The sequence below is a fragment of the Hirundo rustica genome, chromosome Z (genome assembly GCF_015227805.2).
Source record: "Hirundo rustica isolate bHirRus1 chromosome Z, bHirRus1.pri.v3, whole genome shotgun sequence".
Lineage (NCBI taxonomy): Eukaryota > Metazoa > Chordata > Aves > Passeriformes > Hirundinidae > Hirundo > Hirundo rustica.
In genome coordinates, this window is record NC_053488.1 from 46,811,003 (window position 1) to 46,831,898 (window position 20,896).

Consider the following 20,896-nt stretch of genomic DNA (forward strand, 5'->3'; position numbering starts at 1 on the left):
TCCTTTGGCCGAGTATTGAGTGAGTAATCACCTTTCTTCGGTCAAATTTAGGGTGTCAAAGGAGCAATTGCTTTTGTTGTTGTTCGGAAGTAGTTCTTGTCAAGGTTGAAGGTATGGCCATGGCATTAAAAAAATGTATGCTTTTGTTTTTTCAAGTGGAAGATACTTTCAGACTGAATATTTGATGTGTATTTTTGTAACATTCCTCTGTGACACTAAACTTTAATTAGATAACAAGGAAAATCAAATAACTTGTCCTTATGTGAGCTCGAAATCACTAACTCCAGTAAGTTAATTCATTTACTCAAGCCAGTATCAGAGTTTTTCCTATCATCTCTTGATCTAAAAAACCCAAATCCCAACCAATAATGTATCATCCTAACACTATTACAGAATCATCTCAATTTATGCATATGCACTTACTCCAGAAGCATGTGCAGCCTCATGAGCAAAACCTTCAGAACTCAATAGCTATCTTGAAGAACCTTTGTAGCAAAACCAGATGCTTCATAAACACAGTGAATACCAAAGAGAATTTCTTTCTTGTTAGTTTGCTTATGAAATTTTTATTTGACATAACACTATCATCCTGGCAGGCTCATTGCCACCTATTATGTTTTATGATGACCTATCAATGAGATTTTGACAGTTTTCACCATCTTTTTTCCGCTGTAACACACTAGGTGCTATGTACCTGTTGAACGCCTTTCTTCAACATTTACTGGGTAATTCCTCCATTTTCAACTCAGTGTTTTTTCCCAAAAGTCTCCTGATAATTCCACTCGCAAAGACACTTCTTGCTGCAGATATTTATTCATGTGAATAAATCATGTGCTGGTGAAATAATTCCAGTAATTACTAACACAGGGTTTACATACAGAGAAGAAATTTGAACTCTAACATCCTAGGGGAAGGAAGGCACTGGGAGAGGTGTGTACAGGTAACTTACCTGTCAAATAGTTCTCCACCAGTGACCAGTTCCAGAACAAGACTGATTTCTGTAGGGGTCTCAAATATCTCCTTCAGCTTTATCTAGTAAAAGATAACAGAAAGTATTTCTTTTGCTTGTCTTCTTCTGAGCACATCTGAAATTCAACAGTAGAATACAGACCACAGTTGGGAAAGTTACCTTGTTCTCTCCCAATTTTTTGCTAGCTTTTTTAAATTTTTTTGTACTCTTTTGGTCATTCTCAAACCTCAGTAACCTCTGTGAAATACAGCAGTTTAAGAGGCCACCTGGCAATCTCTCAGAGAAACCAAAAAGTAAGACCTTTCCTACCCTCCCAGGACTGAAAACACCAACTTCTAATTTCATTTGCAGAACTTTTTTCACATAGTTTCTCACTCAGCTCTGTAAGAACATCAGTGTTTTATCTTAAAATGGAAGTATAATTCAAGAGATGTTTATGCCCACAAAGAGAACTCAGAGCTTTAATCCAGATCTGTACAGGTGAACCACAACAGTCTTCTCTCATAAACAGAAAGAGTCTTAAAAAGCAAGGAAATAAACGTTGAGTGAAAGAACATAGCTAAACTTACAATGTTGGGATGTGAAAGGCGAAGAAGAACTCCAATTTCAGTGCGGACAATTTTCTTGTCTACCTGGTTAAAAGTGGGGAGGGAAAAGGGAAAAATTATTTCCATGTTCAACACAGAAACTTCTGGATGAATCACAGGATCTCATGTATGAATAGCACTCGTAGATCTCCTAGAAAGTAGGGTAATGTGAGGCACACAAATTAAACATATTGTAAAGAGAAATTAACACAAGATGGATACTTCAACAGAGAAATGTCCACATCCAGAAAAATTATTACAAATATACATGGGAGTCACACAAGAAGTACAATACAGGAAAGGTATCTGAAAAAGGTAGGAATTTTTTTTTATTTTTACTCAAGTTCTGACCTTGTCTGTTGCTACTTATGTTTGTTGAGTTTATGCTAGGATAGCTTTCTTTTGACACACTGTCTAGCAGTTGTGCTGGAAAAGGTTTTTGCATGTAGGATGTGCTCATCAAAGTAGTAACTTAACTGTTTCGAAGAAAAAAATTATGCAAAGGTCAAATACCTCCAGTCACAGAGTATAAAGTTTAACCGCAATTTGCTCCAATTATCTCTGACAGAATGATCTATTAATTCAAATTATTGGTTAAACCTCTGAGATTACCCCTTCCCTTTTCAGACTGTAGTCTTCACCAATCCAGGCACAACTTATGTTCTTGGGTAACAATCATTTCTCACAAGAAATACAGAGATAGGGAGTATTTCATTCGGGAAAGAAAACAGCAGCTCTCCTGGAACTAAAATGCTTAAGCAAGCAAGAATGGAAAATGTTTGTAAGCAAATAATGAGTCCTTTTGTGTTTCTAAGGCAATTAATAGACTTATGAGGAAACTACCTGGTTTGTAAATATTCTCCCAAAACCTAGAGAAGTCCTACACTGATGAATCAGGAGGTTCTGAAATGAATGAAAGTCAGCAAGTCACTGTGTGGTTCAAGATTCACGACATAAATGACATTTTGGGAAGGACTTGTACTGCTTTTTTTTTAGTGGAGATTTTTATCAAAGGCAAGTTTTGGTTCTGTTTTTTTACTTCAGATAGGAAAAAAAAATGGCAGTCATAATATATAAACCTTTAAAGGGGACATAAAATTGCCTTCAAATTCTTATTGAAGAAGAAACATGGGAGTTTTTTATCATCTGAAAGAAGAGAGCTACTACCCAGTAATTTATTTTTTTTCCAGCATCAACAAAATCCAAGAACTCATTGCATTCCGAACAACTGGATAGGCAGAATTTGATTCTCCCCTTGTGTGAATTGGACGATTCCAGCTTAGTAATGCCACAGTGCTCTCAAAGTTGTGTCAAAGTTCAAGTAGAGAACTAGAGCCCTCAGGGCGTTTCTTAAAACTTACTAACATACAATCTCTTCTAGTGGCTCTGCCAGGAAGCAAGATGAAACAAGAAAATGCAATTCTGGACAAATTCAGTGCATGTAAGAAGGAGCAGAAATCAAACATTGAAGAGGAATGAAATATTCCATTACTTGAACATCTAATTGAAGGTAAAGAATATAGCCAATAACAAAATCTTAATGGATAAACATTTGCTCTGGGATCAAACACAGGACCCTTTACGCTGATGACTAATGGATGCTTTATAAATGCTTTTGCTTTCTACTCCAAATGTAACTAACACATTTTTCCTGATACATAAACACTGAGCAGCAGGTTCAAAGATAGGCTCCTGTGAACATTTCCTAAAATGCCAGCACCAGCCTGTAGTCCTGCTCAGTTTTAACATCTCCTTTGCATCACTTTGGCTTACTTTAGTGAGTGCAAACATGGAGCAAAGGCCTCCAAAATTCACTGTTGGGCAGAAAAGAGCTTTTGATGATTTACACAGTAATACAGGTTGTGACTGTTTTCACACCCTTTGCACCTCAGTCAGGATTAGAAAAAATAATGTACAATTGTGCATGGACAGTGACATCCCCAGGAGAGCAGTTCAGACTGAAAAATTTACTTTATCCAAAAGCACTGCTATAGACTGAACAACACAGAGTTTGTTTCCTGCAGTTTTGAAAATGTCTGGGCACCAAGCACACCTGGCAGCAAGCATGGAAAAGGTTGCCCAAAACCTAAAAAGATGACTTCTTTTGGCACTGAGTAGTTGCAAGTGAGAAACAACAGAGGTCTCCTCTCACCTTGCAGAGAGCAAGTAATTAAGTGAAAACAAGGACTAAGACTCAGTTTTAGGTTCTTCGTTTCAGAGACATCTACTCTCAAATGATAGGTGAGTTCCTCTGTGATCGAGTTTGTGACCTGACACACAACAGTAGACTTTCACACTTTCTCAGATGATGGTATGAGAAAAAGGTACCTCAAAATTCAAGATGATAAGATGTAATGGCAAATATGCTACAGAGAAACACTTAGGAATGTTACACATACATTATATGTAATGGCTAGATAGATTTTACAACAGAAATGGGCATTATAGGTGATATGAATTGTTCCAGAGTAAAACCAGGGATATATTTAGTAATTTCATTACAGACAGCTATTTTATCACTTTTATTTTCTTGAACACTTACCTTCTTTCCCCTCCTACAAAAAAAAAAAAAAAAAAAAAAAAAAAAAAAAAAAAAAAAAAAAAAAGGTACTTACTTATATTAGGACCAAACCTGGCTTATTTTTAGTTTGGGCAGGAGTATCAGCAAATCAACTACTTACATTAAATCTTCTTCTCATCATCCTATCAAAAAATTTCCTGACATAAATTATTTGCTAATGTGAGACTCAGGCATCTCACTCCAGAGTATAAGCTGCTATAGTAACAACTTTTAAAACTGAGATAATTTAATCAAAATATGCCATTACCACAAATGTTTGGGCAAATTAAGTATGTCATGCTAGATCAAATATAGTGGTCTGATTTGTGTGTATATAATAGCTGATCAAAGTGAGGTTGTGAAACTCTTTGTCTTATCCTCTTTGGATACAATTTACATAGGCAGTACAGTGCTTGAAAACTATCTGAGCTTTCCTTAAATTTGCATTACTCACAGGAGCATTAGTGAGATATGTGTGAGTATATTGCAGTCAAGTATAATGGGATCAGAAGAACTGTTCTGTTTGTGAAGTGAAAAAACAATCAAATGCTAACTTTCAGAGCTTTCACAGTTCCACTAGTTTAGCAATTATCCTTCTATCCTTTATTCTTTGCTTTTAATCTATGCTAAATGGACTAGAGTATGCTTTTGGTCAAATATTTAATCAGTATAATTTGATTTCTACTTAAATGATTACTCTGTATGAAAAACATTACTTCTGTGCCAGGTTGTGTATATGCCTGGTTGGGTGATTTTAACACTGGTGCAATTTTATTGAGCTATATTTTCTGTATTTGCAAACTTTAAATTGCAAGTAATCAAGAGGCATTTGCAGTGATAGGTCTGTAGTGCAACAACCTGCTGTGGAACATACATGTTAATTGGAGAAGTCATTTGACAGGTAAACCCAAACCCAAATCGCTGCTGACTCTGGGCTTGAAGATTTCCCTGTCATAAGCCAAAAAAGAAACCAAACAAAGTTGTTCCATAGCCTGTGATTATTAAAACTCACACCTACATGTTTCCACAGCTTACCTCTGAAGGCACATGGAATGCTGAAAGGCAGCAAATCTGTAAGAACTCCTTGTAGGTGCCACACAGCCACTGCCTGGTGCTGTGGCTTCCAGTGCTCCTCAGTAAACTCTAACATGCAAACCAGGAGCTGTGACTGTACCACACATAAGCACCTGTATGCTGGTTTTAGTCTAAGTAGATTGAGTACCTACAGCAGCAAAGATTTAAAAGCCTGAACCTGGGAGCAAGAGGCAATCTAGGAATGCTGCTCCCTTAATTTATAATAAAGCATTTACATAACAAGGGTGATAATTCCTGGGTTATTCCTAATATTTGTTATTTCACTCCAGTTATTTCACTTCAGTAGAATTAAATATTTATCTCTTTTATAGATATATATCTGCAATTACCCTGTCTTTGAAATTTCATACTGGTTATGCAGAAAAGGAGCACTAGATTTATATTCAGTGTATTTCTTCTTTTTGAATTCCAGATTATTTTGACAAGAGAAAGGAATGGAAAATTCCTTAATGAAAGCTGAGATTCTTCTGTGTTTCCATGCCCCAAGATGGTGATGTGGAGCAATGCTAAAAACCACTGAGATGTAAAAGTGTTGTTTCTGTGTGAATTAAATGAAACAAGATAAAAGGAACCACCGCTTTACACAGATTAATCCACCTGTTGCTTTGCAATATATATTACCCTGAAAACAAGTGGCCAACAGATGTTTTCTGTACCCTCAAACTTAGTAGAGAGCAAGAGGAAGAGCACAGTCCTCATCCTGCAAGTTCAGTGTCTGCTGTCCTCCTTCCCCTGGGCACTGTGGAGGCAAAGGGGCATATTTGCCCAGGTGTGACCACTGCACAGGTTGGGCGACAACACTGTGCCCAGGCAATGGGTGTGAAGAAACCAGTGCAAAACATCTCTTGAGGAGCTTCACAGCACTGCCCACCTCAGGGAGCTTGTTCACACCAGCTTTGCAAAGCTCCTTAATTAATATCCTACCTCTTGATTCACAAGAACACCTCTAATATGAGCAATGAATTCTTTATTGAACCAGCAGGTCAGGCTCTGACAATGTGCTTCTCTGTACTTACAGGGATCACGGTGCAAGGTATTATTAGCTTGACACTACACCATTAAAAGTCTTCCAAGAAACAAAGTTTTATTTGCTTATACAGTAACTGCTCTGAATCCTAAATATTACTGTATTTTACAGCATCAATTGCTAAATATCATCTAGAATTTTGCCATTATTGTGCCTTCTCACAGTTAAGCTGAAATATTAAAGCCTATACAGACATAGACTACGCACAAGCAGAGCTGTCAGTTCCCTGATAGTCTAAAAGGTCTGTTCCCAATGGTCACAACTAAACACAGGAATGATGGGTTACTGTATTGGAATATGTAACTTAAAAATGTGTATTCTGCTTCATCTGTTGAAAGCTGGTTTTGGGGAGATGTTTTATCTTTCTCTTACCTTTGGCGGGGGGGGGGGGGGGGGGGGGGGGGGGGGGGGAAGGGGGGCAGGGCGCAATGCCTTCTGATAAAGGCCCAGCCATTAAAACCAGGTGGAGCAGTATTTCCTATTTCCCTCCAACCTCCAGGGGAACATCTTCTGATAATGGGCCATTAGAGCCCGCCAATGGCATGACACATTTCATCATCCCATTGTGAGATGCTCCACCCAGTGGGGGAGGGGCCAGCTGTTCCTAGCTAGAAAAAAACTGGGACTGAAGGACACAAGGTATCCAGTTTTTCCACTGGATTCCCGGAGGAAAATCGGAACCATCTTGTCACCACTGGACTTTCTACAGGACCATCTCTACTCCACAGAACCACATCTGTTACTCCAGAAGGAATTATTTGGACTGCTTCCAACACCCTGACCAACAGGGTGCCAGGTTGTATCCCTGACTCTGTCAAGGTTTTTTCCAGGATTTTTGTTTGCTTGCTTGTTTTTTTTTTTTGTACTATTACATTTGTGGGGTTTTGTTGTTTATTTTTTTTTTAAGTATTCTTAGTAAAGAACCGTTACTCCTGTTCCCATATCTTTCCCTGAAAGCCCCTAATTGCAAAATTATAACAATTTGGAGGGAAGGGGGTTTACATTCTCCATTCCAAGGGAGGATCTAGCTTTCCTTGGTAGACAACTGTCTTTCAAAACTGAGACAGTTACCCAGGCTCTCTTGAGAGGTTTGAAGAAAAAAAGAAATAGGCTTGAATTTATACATAGAATATTTTCTCACAAAGCCTTTCAGTCAAGGCTTCTAGGATAAAACACTTTAATGAAGACTTCTGAATGTAACTTTACATCTTTATAAGGATGGATAGTATTGAAATAATCTGATCTCATCTATATATCTATGCAAGATACAGACGTCAGTCTTCAGAATAAGTGATAAAGAATCATGGAGGTTATAAAAAGTGGTATGATAGAAAAATCCCAGGACAAATGAAAATAGAGACTTACATGAGACTCAGCCCACTTCTCTGAATTACTCTGATGCAATTCAGTAGTCAGCATGGCAGTGGACAGTAGGTAAAAGCAGAATTTTAAAAAGCTGACCCTTCTGAATGAAAGGATACATCATTGGTCCAACTAGGACATTTATTTAACAGCTGCTTCCGATGATTTGATTTATTGAATGACCTTTTTTGAATTAAAATAGCAGTTTCTCAAGTAAAGAATTCCTCCTATGTGGCTGTTCTTGATGGGACATGGCTTGGCCCTCTCAGCAAGGTCTGCAGCTGTCTCTTGTGTGGGAACCTTTTAACTCCTAATGGACTAATATTATCTTAGAAACAAAACTGTTTGAAATAATCTTTTTTGTATTTTAGGCTGGCCAGAGTATTCTGGCTCTATCTGTACTCACACTTAACATGGGCTCCCTGAAGAGCACAATAAACAACTCAATAAAGCACAACAGCAACTGCACAGCCCTGTAGTATCTTCCTTAAACTCAGCCTGGAGTTCTCACTGTGCACGTGTGCTGGTTTGGCCAGGACAGAGCTTATTTTCTTCACAGTGGCTGGCATACGGTTGGGCTTCGATTGGTGCTAGAAACAGTGTGGATAATTCAGGGATTTTTTTATTGTTGCTGAGCAGGGCTTGCACTGAGCCAAGGTCTTTTCTGCCTCTCATTGTAACACACCAGGGAGGAGGCTGGGGGTGCACAAAGAATTGGGAAGGGACAGAGCCAGGACAGGTGACTCCAGAAGACCAAAGGGATAATCTAGACCATGTGGCATCATGCTCAGGACATAAAGCTGTAGGACAAGAAGGAAAGGGATGGGAGAATAATTCAGTCTCACAAAGTCAGTGTTCTGTGTGATGGAGTCTTGTTTTCCTGGAGATGGCTGACCAAGCAACAGTGAATGAATTCCTTATTTTGCTTTTGTGCACAGCTTTTGCTTTGCCTGTTAAACTGTCTGTATCTCAACCCATGAGTCTTCTCACTTTTACTTTTCTGATTTCTCCCCATCCTACTTGGGATGAGAGGAAGAGCAGCTCTTAGTAGCCAGCTAGGGTTAAAGAACAACAGAGGGTTGCTGAGGATTTTTATTTTTAACCTCCATAAGTAATTTTGTATTATGAATGAAAACAAAACAACAAAAATAATTAAAAAACAAAAACAAAAAAAAAAAAACCAACAAAACAAAAAAAAAAAACCAAACCAAAAAAACCCACAACCGAACTACTCATTACTAGAGCAATTCTTTCCTGCACACATGTTCATGCTTCCAATTTGCAACTGTAGTCCTTCAAGTGATGCATATTCTTCAGACTGAACATGCCTGCATGGGAATACTGCTGGTTACATCAATGTGTCCTCATTTGTCCTGTCAGGTAATTAAAAGTCTGGGTTTGTAGAAGCTGAAAGACACAGATCTATCTGCATGGGATAGGGCTGTTTATCTGGCAACATTACTATTTCTGAATAAAAGCACAATACATTTACAGGGAAACCATGAGACGGGTATGGAAAATTCATGTGATTCTATAAGCTTCAGCACAGTAAATTACACCCTGACATACCAGATTAACAGGCTCTGTATCTTAAAATACATGGTTTCAGTAGTAAAAGTGACCAGATGCAGGTAACTTTCTCCAAAGACACAGAATCCACTGTGAATAGGTTCAGTTACTCACCCACATTAACTTGGTGGCATCACCACAGGGTGAACGGATAGGTTCAGAGCCACTTAGAGCTTGCTCAACACTGGTCACTTGCAACACCATATTTTATGTGAGAGTACAAAACAAGTTATATATTCATTAGAATTAGCCTCATTATAGGCTATAGTCTAACTATATGACTAATTTGTTGTTATTTATTTCCCTGTCTCATTAATACACAGATTTCTGCAAATATGCTAGATAATTGTTGAGCAGTTTATGCAAACAAATATAAGCTTGTTAGGTATTCATTAATTGCTCACTTCAGCTATTCACTATTTATAGTGTGTTACTGCCATTGTTACTGTTCCCAAAGCTGGGTGAAGGAGGACACTTTTAAGATGCAAGAGCAAAGTGTAAATCAAAGGTAAGCAAAATAGATGCAATTATGGTTCTATTTATAAATTGGTACTTTCCATCTTCTTGTATATTCTTGCTTCTCACCTATAACTGTTATAAATCCAAAAATTTTCTCTCTTCTCAGTGAAAATTTATTAATCCAGCTTTTATCCTGGGTGATGCATCCACTATTAAACATCTTGGCTTCACATTCACACCATCCCACTGAATAAACAAAATGCCACATAAAAATTAGAAATGGAGAGCCACTAGGTGATAGGACATTTCCTGTCATAATGTACAGTATTTTACCTTAAAATCACTCAGAATTCTCAGGAGTCCTCAGCTGCATGATAAAAATCTGGAATATATTATGTCTGCTTATATTATTAGCCAAAAGTGCCATGCTTGCTGCAAGTTAAAAAATTTCACATGAATAATAAGCTGATAGACCCATCATTTTCTCAATTCAGCTTGTATGAGTTCACTGCTGCCCAGTGAAGGTTTAGTGCATTAGGGCTACCATTAGTATTATAATCTCAATCACAGATATCACATTATTCCATGTGATCAATGAAGCACTTCTGTCTAGGCTGGACATAATTTTCTTCATAGTAACCTGTATGGGCCTACATGCTGCATTGCTTCAGTTACAAGCAGTTACACAGATGACAGGTAGGGAAGGCTTGCTTGTGGTGATGATGCTCAAATGAGGTTGTTTTATTCAAAATATTTCAGGTGTGATTAAAGCATGACAATGTCAGGTGCAACTTAAGTCATGCACATTTCTGGTTATGAACCATCCTGAATCTCTTGGCCTGCTGCTCAAATGACCCTGTACTAGGAGACTTCCAAAGTCTGCATTCGTGACAATTCTTCTGGTAGGTCAGCCCCAAACACTGATAACAAGCAATTTCTGTGTTGCTTGATAATATCCAGAACCTGTAATTCTACACTTACAGGATTCATGGACCTCAAAACTGCTTCAGATTTACAGGTTATATACCTTATAATGGGAATAACTTGGAAAAAGAAGAAAGGAAAAAAAAAAAGGTGGAGGCTGAAAGGAAAGACGGAATCCCTTGCAGAAGATTTTCAGGGACTGAAAATGAGAAGTATTTTATATAATTGGAAGATGATATACAGAGAAGCATGTAGAAATGGTGAGATGGTTAAGAAAGTTAGGCAGACACGAAAGCAAGCCTTTGTAACTAATTTAGAGAGCTTGCTTCTTAGATTAGAAACTGTGAGCTCAGATTTTCTTGTTAATACTACGTGTCAACAAATAACCCTATAATTTCCAGGACTGCTTTTGTTCCTACATCTCTCCACTCACAACAGAGGATGTCTCAGCTACATGTTAATTTGCCTCTTCTGAAGGAACTATGAATTGAGCTGTGGAAGGAATGTGCTGTGACTTCCTTCCCCAACAGGCCATCTCAAATCATTAATTCAGTGCACAGAGAGCCACAGGGTGCCTTTCATATTTGATCCTGTGTTCCCTGATGCGTCATACAATTTAAGAATAAATGGAAGAGATGCTGACAGAGGACAATTGTAAGCTATATGAGCCTGAATCAGAACTGGTGAATATTTCAATTACAGGAGAATTTATGTCTCCCTTTATGGCCAGTGAAGTCACATGCAGATTCAGCAAATCACACAATACCTGACCCAAAGCCTTACTCTGGTGCCTACGGTGTGATTTGGGTGCAGTTCTGGTATTTAAAAAAAAGAAGGGGAAAAAAATAAAAAAGAAAGAAAAAGGAAAACCAAAACTGAAATCCCTGAAGACCCCATAGGAGTGGAGATGAGAAGACAGATTTTACCTGTGAAGTAAAGAATGCAGGTGGTAGTGGTTGATGTGCTATGAACTGTTGTACCAACTGCCTGGATACAAATACTTTACAGCTCTAGCTCCTGTGGTCCTCATCCATAAAACATGGAAATGCTAATGTGTGTTCTCACTGTGGAGTTGCAGCTGTAACAATAATGGCCAAAGAAAAATAACTGAAATTAGTTATAATGATGAAATGAATAATTTTCCTGGACTTCTGATTAACAGATTTATGGCTTCTTAGTTCTGGGAATCAGGGCTTTCATCTTGAGGAATTATGACTTTTCCCACAAATTCTTAAAAGCTGGTATCATGGAGTTATTTTGATTTGTAATTTCTTACATTTTTACATTCAAATCCTATATTCTTTTGACTTTGCAGTTTCTTTTATTTTTACATTCAGATCCTCTATCCACTGTGTTTACTACTCAGTCCAGAAACCTACAATTATTATCATGCTATTTCTTCTTGTAGTGCTATTCTTTTATCACTTTACAAAGAGATGAAACCTACATGAGTGTTATGTATTTTGCAGACAAAAATCTAAATTTCTGCAGGTTGATATTTGTGAGAGTGCTGATTAGAAGCCCTCACAAATTAGCACATCATGTAATAGTTGCAATTCTAACAAAAATTTGAAATCAGAATTTTCTCCAACAAATTGTAAAAGAAACTGACTTGGATATCACAGGACTGAAATACAAAATAATCATCTTATTAATGCTATTTCCTGCTACTTATGGAAATGCTTCTGGATATTTTCAACTGTATCTACTGAAGACATGCCCAGGTGGAAACATTTGCTTGTTAAATATATGCAAACTATGATGTAGCAGCTTGTTTGAAATTAATAGTAGTATTTGAAGACTGCATAAAGTGAAGGGGGAAGAATAACAATGGAAGTGGAGTGGGATTTTTAAATTAGTATGAAAAGTAGTTATTAGTTCTTTTTTTATGTATTCAGAGTTTGGGTTTAGCTTATGTATTGCTGGTTGCAGCATTGGGTCTTTTGGGGTTGTTTCATTTGAAACTTTTTTCCTTAAGAAAGCTGTTTTCTAGTGACTTGATTAGAGAGCAAGTTTGGTTTGACAGAAACTTGTCACGAGCCTCATTTACACCAGTGCCGCAGCTGTCAACTGTCACAACATTTGGCTTAGAAATTTGTATTGAATCTTAATTCTGGTCTTGAGAGATCCTCTGATCAGGTATCTCAAGGAAATAAATCAGAGGTGCTGCTTCACATCCTTCAGACTGTGCTGCTTTTACAGCTGCTGTGTTAATTTCCATATTTGCTTTTCCATTCCCCCCTACATGTGGTTGGTCTTTCTCTTAAAAGACATAAATAAATGAAGACACCGTCAACCAAAGAGCATATATTTTATCTGGAAATAAGCCAGTTTGCCAAGTAAGAGCATGATGACTACAGAATCCTTGGTAAAATAAACCATCACTTCTACAGATCTCAGTTAGATTTGCCCCTCTGCGGGGTTGCAGAGAATGCATCTTCTGAATAATGAGCACAGAATAACACATTTTAAGTCATAAAATGTTTATGATTTATTCCAACACCTGAACTCTGAGTACTGCAGAAAGCACTACCATTTCTTTTCTTCTGCCATCTTCATATTTTTGTGTGTACAGACTACTTTCCTTTAGTTCATTACTGTATAACTTAAAATCTCTCTCCTCCCAAAAGAATGGCTGTCACACCTGTGATGATAGCATTACACCATACAAATCTAAAACCAAAAACTTCCTAAAATGCAGAAGAGGAAATGTCTTTAACAGGCTGTAAATAGTGAAAGGTTTCCAAAGAGAAGGGGTACAATCTCAGGATAGCTGAATATTTACCTCTGCACCACTGTTCGGAAATGCCATCCCTTTGGAGGGTTGTGTGGCATTAAATTCAGTCTCACAGAGCAAGAGTTTCTGGTCCTACTCCCCATGTTGTCCCTCCATATTTATGTGCACCCCAGGTGCAGAGCCCCTCCAGGCTTGCTTAAAGCCAGGGAGAAGACAAATCACTGCAACAGGAAAGGAGCAAAATGTGCATGAATAGGTTGGTGGAAGAACACTTGTGGCTGAGATAATTTCACAAAGAGTTCCTGTCATGCAATTCAAAGCAAAACAGGCATCATTTTGGGGAGCTGGGTTTTTTGACTGAATTTATCACCTAGAGGATATTATCACTCAGAACTACTTGTTCAACAGTGCAATATATACAGTAGGTTGAATTTCCCTGAACAGCATAACGAAGACTTGAACTTTAATATTTTTTCTGTTTATTAGATGATCTCTGTATTTCTGAAAAATAAGATGTAGGGACCAGAAATGAGTTTCTGAGTACCTATAAGTTACGTAAGGAAGAAAGAAATATAATATGTACTGTCAGTTCTTAAAATCTTAACCAAAGTTCTGACTTACTCAGGAATAGCATAGCAATTCAATCTAAATGGTGACAGAAAAAAATATTATTCTGTATTAAGTGATTTTTACACAATGCCTGCACTATACAATATAATACAAAGTACTGCAGGTTTAAAATAACTTTATGTACATAGGGCAGGCTTTTACAATGGTAGAAACGGATTTTTCTTCCTTTTCTAAAAATTGTCCTGATACAACCATTTTGTTTGTTTGTTTGCAATGACTGAAACAAATTTAACAAACCTAACAGTTAAATTTCCAATTTTATTGACAGATGTCTGATTTCGCAGCTTCTAGAGCAAAAATCTATTGGTAACTTAGTGCAGATAATAAATGTTTTAGTTCTCTCTTATTTTGTAGAGAATTTAAGTAAAGGGAATTTCTTTGTTCTTCTTTAGATGCTATGCATTTGATGTACTTCTACTCAAATGCCATTTCTTTTGGATTGTAGTGAATCAGAAAATGGAAGCCAGACTCCCCTCACATGAGGGAAAGCTGAAAATAAGCAGTGGAAAACTCAAAGTTTTACTGCCTTATTTCTTTATTCAAAGTAATTTTGACTAAACCTTCTTTTTTGTCTCTCAGTAAAAACGTAAGTGTGTGAACTGTGTCTGTATAAGATGATTACATGGATGAAGAAAAATGAGAAAGCCGAGAAAAATTACGGGTAGTACTGCAGGTGGAGAGGTAATTAAATGGTAGTTAAGTGGAAATTACTGTTTCCCTTTAATTACCAAGCTGTGGCCTGTGTGGTGTGAATAAATAACTGGAGAGAATGTGAGCTAGTTGACAAAAATAGTCCTTTTTACTGTGTACTGATGTACAGTGATGTGCAGCTGACTGTTTTCATGTAAGGTTACATGTGACACAGTTCTTTCTCTTTTTTTGAAAAATTTGAAAAAAATCAGAATATTACACATTAATACAATGTGAGGGGAATAAATTACCTTAAATAAACATATGAATGTGAATACATACACTCATTTCTAATCTGAAGAAAAAAGGATACTGCCTTAGCATGTCATACAAATTGGTGTATTATGTCAGGCTCTTCCTTTTTGGTCTGCTACTGCGCCAATGTTAGCACACCAATGGAGTTGGATAGATTAAATATGGATCTAGATCTATAGATATAGATAGATAAAGCTATATAAATAAAGATATATACACAGAGATGAGTATATATATATATATGCATTCATATATAAAATTTATAGAGAAACAAGCATATGGAGGCAGGAAACACTTAAAATATAAATCACATAAGACCACATGGCAATAAATAAAAGGTTTAATTTTATAGCTACAAACATACATAATTTTCTCCTGAAGTCAATAAAGGAACAATTTACTAATTCTGATTATACCAACTGTGATACATAAGTCTCCACCCATTCCTCCCCTACCCCTTCCACCCTGATGTTTGTCTTCCTAATCAGCTGGGAAGGCTCAACCAAAAGCAGTGCTCCTTCAAGACAAAAGACCAAACATTTGCATGAGCCTCTTGATAACCACTTAATACCACCAAATCACTGCAACAGAAAATGAAAAACCCAGCCAGCTATATTCCCTGTAGAGCTGGGAATATAGAGAGTTTTAAATACCTATCATATTAATACATAATCTTTTAGGGTGTGTATATAGGTGTTAGTATATGTTTGTCTATAAAACATACATGCCTAGATACATACATCACAGAATCCCTTGGGTTGAAAAGACCTTCAGGGTCTTGATGATCCAGTCTTTGACCAATTGCCATCTTGTCAGTCAGGAGCACTGAGTGCCACATTGTCATTTCTTGAATACACTTCCAGGGATGGTGCTTCCACCATATCCCTGGGCAGCCCATTCCAATGTCTAATCACCCTTCTGTAAAGAAATTCCTCCCAATGTCCAGCTGGAACCTTGCCAGCTGCAGTTTGAGGCCATTTACTTTCACCCTATCTCTTGTTACCTGGGAGGAGAGGATGACCCTCATCCTACTACAACCTCCATTCAGACAGTTTTAGAGACCAATAAGATCATCTAAGCATCCTTTTCTCCAGGCTAAAGGCACCTAGATCCCTCACCTGGCCCTCAAAGGACTCACTCTCCTTCTACAGCTCTGGTCCCTCCTCTGACACTTCAATGTCTTTCTTGCAGTAAGGGACCCAGAACTGGACAGAGGATTTGAGATACAGCCCCACCAGTGCCAGCACAGGGGTGATGGTGACTACCCTGGTCCCGCTGCCACACTATTGCTCATCCCAGCCAGGTGTCATTGGCCTTCTTTGCCACCTGAGGAACAACTGGCTCATGTTCAGCTGCTGTTGACCAGCACACCCAGGTCTTCTTCCACCAGGCAGCTCCCCAGACACTTTTCCCCTAGCCTGTAGCACTGCAGGGGTTATTGTGACTCAAGAGCAGGACATGGCACTTGGCCTTGTTGAACCTTATACAAGTGGTCTTGGCCTACCAATCCAGCCTGTCCAGATTCCTCTGCAGAGCCTTCCGGCCCTCCAGCAGATCAACACTCTAATCTAACTTATCCATGACCTTATGGAGGGTGCAACTGACCCCCTCATCCAGATCATAAATGAAGATATTAAACAGAATTGGACCCAACACTGATCCTGGGGGGACATCACGAGTGACCAGAGGCCAGCTGGATCCAGCACAATTCACCACTGTTCAAACGCCAGGCCATCCAAAAAGTTTTCTAACCCAACCACGAGTGCACCTGCCCAAGGCATGGACTTCCTGCTTTTCCAGGAGAGCGCTGTGGGAGAGAGTGCCAAAGGCTTTGCTGATGTGAAGGTAGACACATCCACAGCCTTTCATGCATTCACTAGGCAGGTCACCTGCTCATGAAAGGAGATCAGATGGGTCAGGCAGGATGTGACATTCCTGAACTCCTACTGACTGCCTGATGCCCTGTACTGTCCTGTATGTGCCATGTGATCACATTCAAGATAATCTTCTCCATGATCTTCCCTGGCACCGAGGTCTGGCTCTCAAGCCTGTACTTCCCTGTGTTCATTTTCCTGCCCTTCTTGTGGATGGACATCACAGTAGCCAACCTCCAAATCATCTGGGACCTTCCCAGTTAGACAGAACTGATGATCAGTGATGCAGAGCAGTTTGGCAAACTCCTTCGCCAGTTCCATCAGCAGACTTGGATGAATCCCACCTAGTCTCATGGACTTCTGAGTGTCTAAGTGGCTCAGCAGGTCACTACCTCTCTCCTGCACGGGGTCTGTTCTGCTCTCTGTCCCTGTCTGCCATCTCAGGGGCTGGTTCCCTGAGGATAACCAAGCGTGTTGAGGAGAGAGGCAAAGAAGGCAATAAGTACCTCAGCCTTTTCTTCATCCTTGGTTCCAGTGTTTGCCTCTGCAACCAATAAAGGATGAAGCTTTTCATTGGCCTCATTTTTGTTGTTGATGTACTTGTAAATACAAACACTTTTCATTATCTTTCAAAGCAGTGGCCAGATTGAGTTCTGTCTGAGCTTTCACCTTTATAATTTTCTCTCTACATGACCAGTGACATCCTTGTACTCTTCCTGAGTTGCCTGTCCCTTCTTCCCAATGTGTGTGTGTGTGTATGTATATACACATATACATATACATATACATATACATATACATATACATATACATATACATATACATATACACATACACATACACATACACATACACATACACATACACATATACGTATGTGTGTGTCTACATGTATATGTGCAAACATTAATACAATTAGGACTTTTTAGATATGCCTTATAGACCATTACAATCTCATTCAGACCCTAACCCCGGTTATGCAACCCCAATTGTCCACAAGGGAAGCCAATTACCTTTACATCTGCTCACTCTCCTTCCTGATCCACAGACATATAGTATCTGTTGTCCTCAAATTGTCTAACTTATTTGCACAATTGGATTAATCCCAGCCCAACTATTTCCAGAGTATGTATTTCTCAAAAGCTGTTGCTCTCTTTCAGATATGAGAAAAAGGTGGGCCTGCATGTGTCTGATTTTGAATACCAACCAGTCTGCAAGAAGAATGCTGCTTCATATATACTCATTTTGATAAAAATGCTGCAGAAGTATTATTTAAGTATCACAAACTGTGTGAGGGAGGATGCTCACACATAAAAAAATGTTGAAATCAAAATGAAAATTCTCCAAAACAGTGTCTATACTTGTACGTCGCATTGACAGAAACAGACAAGGTCTAATATTTCGTAATATCTTATTGCTCTTAGGGGACAGCATCTATCAATTAGAACCTAGAAATATTAACCAGGCTATCCTTCAAAGCATTGCTGAGAAGCAAATAATAATAAAAAAATTATCTCATTTTTGTGGATGAAAAAGTTGAAAGCAAAAGAAATACTGGGAATGTGCCAGGACCCAGGCTACTGACAGCCCAGCTCAGAATCCTATCAGCAGAGCGTGTTGCTTTATTGGAATGACAGCTCCAAAATTACTTCAGTTGCAGTAGTTAGCACTTGGTAGACCTACAATGTAGGCAGGTACTTTGTGTCTTTGTTCAGAAATGATGTAACAGAGTCCATCTGTTCTCATCACTATTTTTAAAGCAACTTGTTCAGACTCAGGTAGGAAATTTGAAGCCGAAGTGGATCTAATTTCTTGGAAGGCATTTGCCTACCCAGATTCTGAGATAATCTCCAGGCTGCTTAACTTCCTCAAAACACACCAAAGGGTGAAAAGCAGATGAGAAGCTTCATATTAAAAATACCTCATGTTTGCTTCCTTAAAGAACTGCATTCTTCCAATACGATCCACATGCTATGTTTTTTGCTGCAACAACCATTCTAGAATGACTGGTTGTAAATATCACATAATTTTTAAGTCTCAGTTTAAGAGCAGTAAGAATAACTTTTGTAAAGTGTATCCTAAAGATACTTCACTTTTCTGTAGCACTGACCCATCAAGGAGAGGTAAAATGCATAGTGAAAAGCAAAACAACCTCATATTTGCAATTACAAGTGTAAAAGTTCATCATAGTAGCGGACTCAGTTCATGATGTTTTCTGAAGTGCTATGTGATCTCTTTTTGCTTCTTTGTTGCTTCATGAAATAGATTTCCCCCCCCCAAAGAAATTACATGGTTCATATATTTATATTTACTACCTATTTAAGAGACCTGCTAAACATAGCAAATGAGCATGCTATTGCATTTCAGTTATGCTCAGGAACTACTCACAAAGGTTGGATGAGGAAATCACAGCCAGTATTTTTGCATGCTTATTCATCTCACCCATAGATGGTGGGTTTTGAACATTTTCTTTTTGTAGCTCTTAAGAGCCACTACAATTTTTATTTCTTGTACATTATTAGAGAGTGTCACTCCTACTAATTCGAAACTGGTTTTTCTCAAGACCTCTTTAACCTTTCTGACAGTATTCTTTTAGCAGTTCTAGAAGTTCTAACTTGCCTCTTAGTTTCCTGTAGCACATTAATTGGGTTTATATTGTGTTCCATTTTTATACTGGGGTTTGTAATGTTTTCTATTGTATCCCCTTGGAAACTGTATCACGTGGTTTGTCCCTGCTCAGCTGCACCCATCCCCCACACTGGAATGTAACCCAACTCTGTTCCACACCCACCTTATCCCTGATTGGGCAGTGGCTTGTCCCTGCCTCTAGGCCTGTCTCCCCTGGAAAAAGCCCTGAGACAGCCGAGGGCTCGGTCTCTCTGGCACCAGCGGGAACAGGGAAGGAGCTGAGTAAGAGCTACAGCCGGCGGGGGCAGGACCCCAGAATAAAGCCATGATATCCCCCTGGACAGAAAGCAGGCTCTGGGCCTTTTGCCATCGATGGTTGTCTGGGTCTCTCAAAAGAACTCCCACAGATGGTGCCTAAACGTGTGGCTCAAAGCCACAAGGAGCTCCCAGAAAGCTGGAAGAGCCATGCATGGAGCACATGGCCAAGGAACCTCATGCAGGCACGTGAGTTCAGTAATGGAGCCCATCCACGTCAGGCTTGCTGTGGAGTCTCCAAAACACAAGACTCCACAGGCCAGGGCTGTAGTTTTTTCCCTCTGGACTTAAAAAACCCATCAGAGTGCTGCAAAGAAGCCCCCCAAACAGCAGGCTGCTCCCAGAGAAGGTGACCACATGTTCGTGGAAAGCCAACCCTGGGAACCAAGACTGGAAGGTCTTTTTGCACCAAAAGGGTCAGTCTCAGGCAAAAGGAGTGATTGGGAAATAAAGGAAAGATTCGTCTGAACAATGGATTTTTGGTGAGTATTATCTAAGGGAAAACCTTTTTAAGACGCAGTGTTCCTCAGGGAAAAGGGTTTTTTCTTTGGGGGAAGGTTTTTGCTTTCAGAGTAAACCTTCAGGGTGCTTTAATAGCACATTCCTTTCAGCTACCTGAGAGGAGGGTGGAAAAGGTAACTGTTCCCCCCCCCTTTTTTTTTTTTTTTTTTTTTTTTTCCTCCACGCCAGCGAGTTGGTTTTTTTTTTTTCTTTTGGTTTCCCAGTCACAGTTAAAGGGAACACAGAAACTTAAAATCTGAGCCAAAAATGAGTGCTAGGCTGTCTGTGTCTCAAAAAAGAGTCTATTATCAAATTTTAAGTGCCTTGGATGATGGGAAGACCCATTGTTCAAAGAAACAGTTGAAAAAATTAATTTGGCGGTTGTTTTCTCAGTTTCCACATGTATCATTAGAGCAAATAAGCTACCCAGAATTTTGGGAGGCTGTTGCAAAGAAATAGCTGAATCTGGCTCCCCTAATAATAAAGAAAATGCAAATTTTGCTTTTTATAGCTTAAAAATTAAGTTTGCATTGCAAAAGCAAAATGAAAAGGAAAAAAAAAAAAAAGCCAGTTCTTTGTGGATTTTCCCCAGTTTGTACTTTTGCAGACAGTTCAGGTGCTCAAACCCCCCATCTTAGTGATCCCCAGGCTGGTCTCAGTTCTGGGGGGGATTACAAGATGGAGGGGACTCCTTTGTTCAAAACGGCCAAAGC

General features: G+C 38.8%; 1 protein-coding gene across 2 annotated transcripts in view; it reads right to left on the reverse strand.

Annotated features, from left to right (window-relative positions):
* The window catches only part of CAMK4 (calcium/calmodulin dependent protein kinase IV), a 208,603-nt gene that overhangs the window by 104,146 nt on the left and 83,561 nt on the right, over positions 1-20,896 (reverse strand). For both annotated transcript variants that reach the window (XM_040090933.2, XM_040090934.2), the window contains 2 exons: positions 1,540-1,602; positions 950-1,032 (listed from right to left, as the gene is read on the reverse strand). In XM_040090933.2, the coding sequence (XP_039946867.1) occupies positions 950-1,032; positions 1,540-1,602 (146 nt within the window). The remainder of the gene's footprint in view (positions 1-949; positions 1,033-1,539; positions 1,603-20,896) is intronic.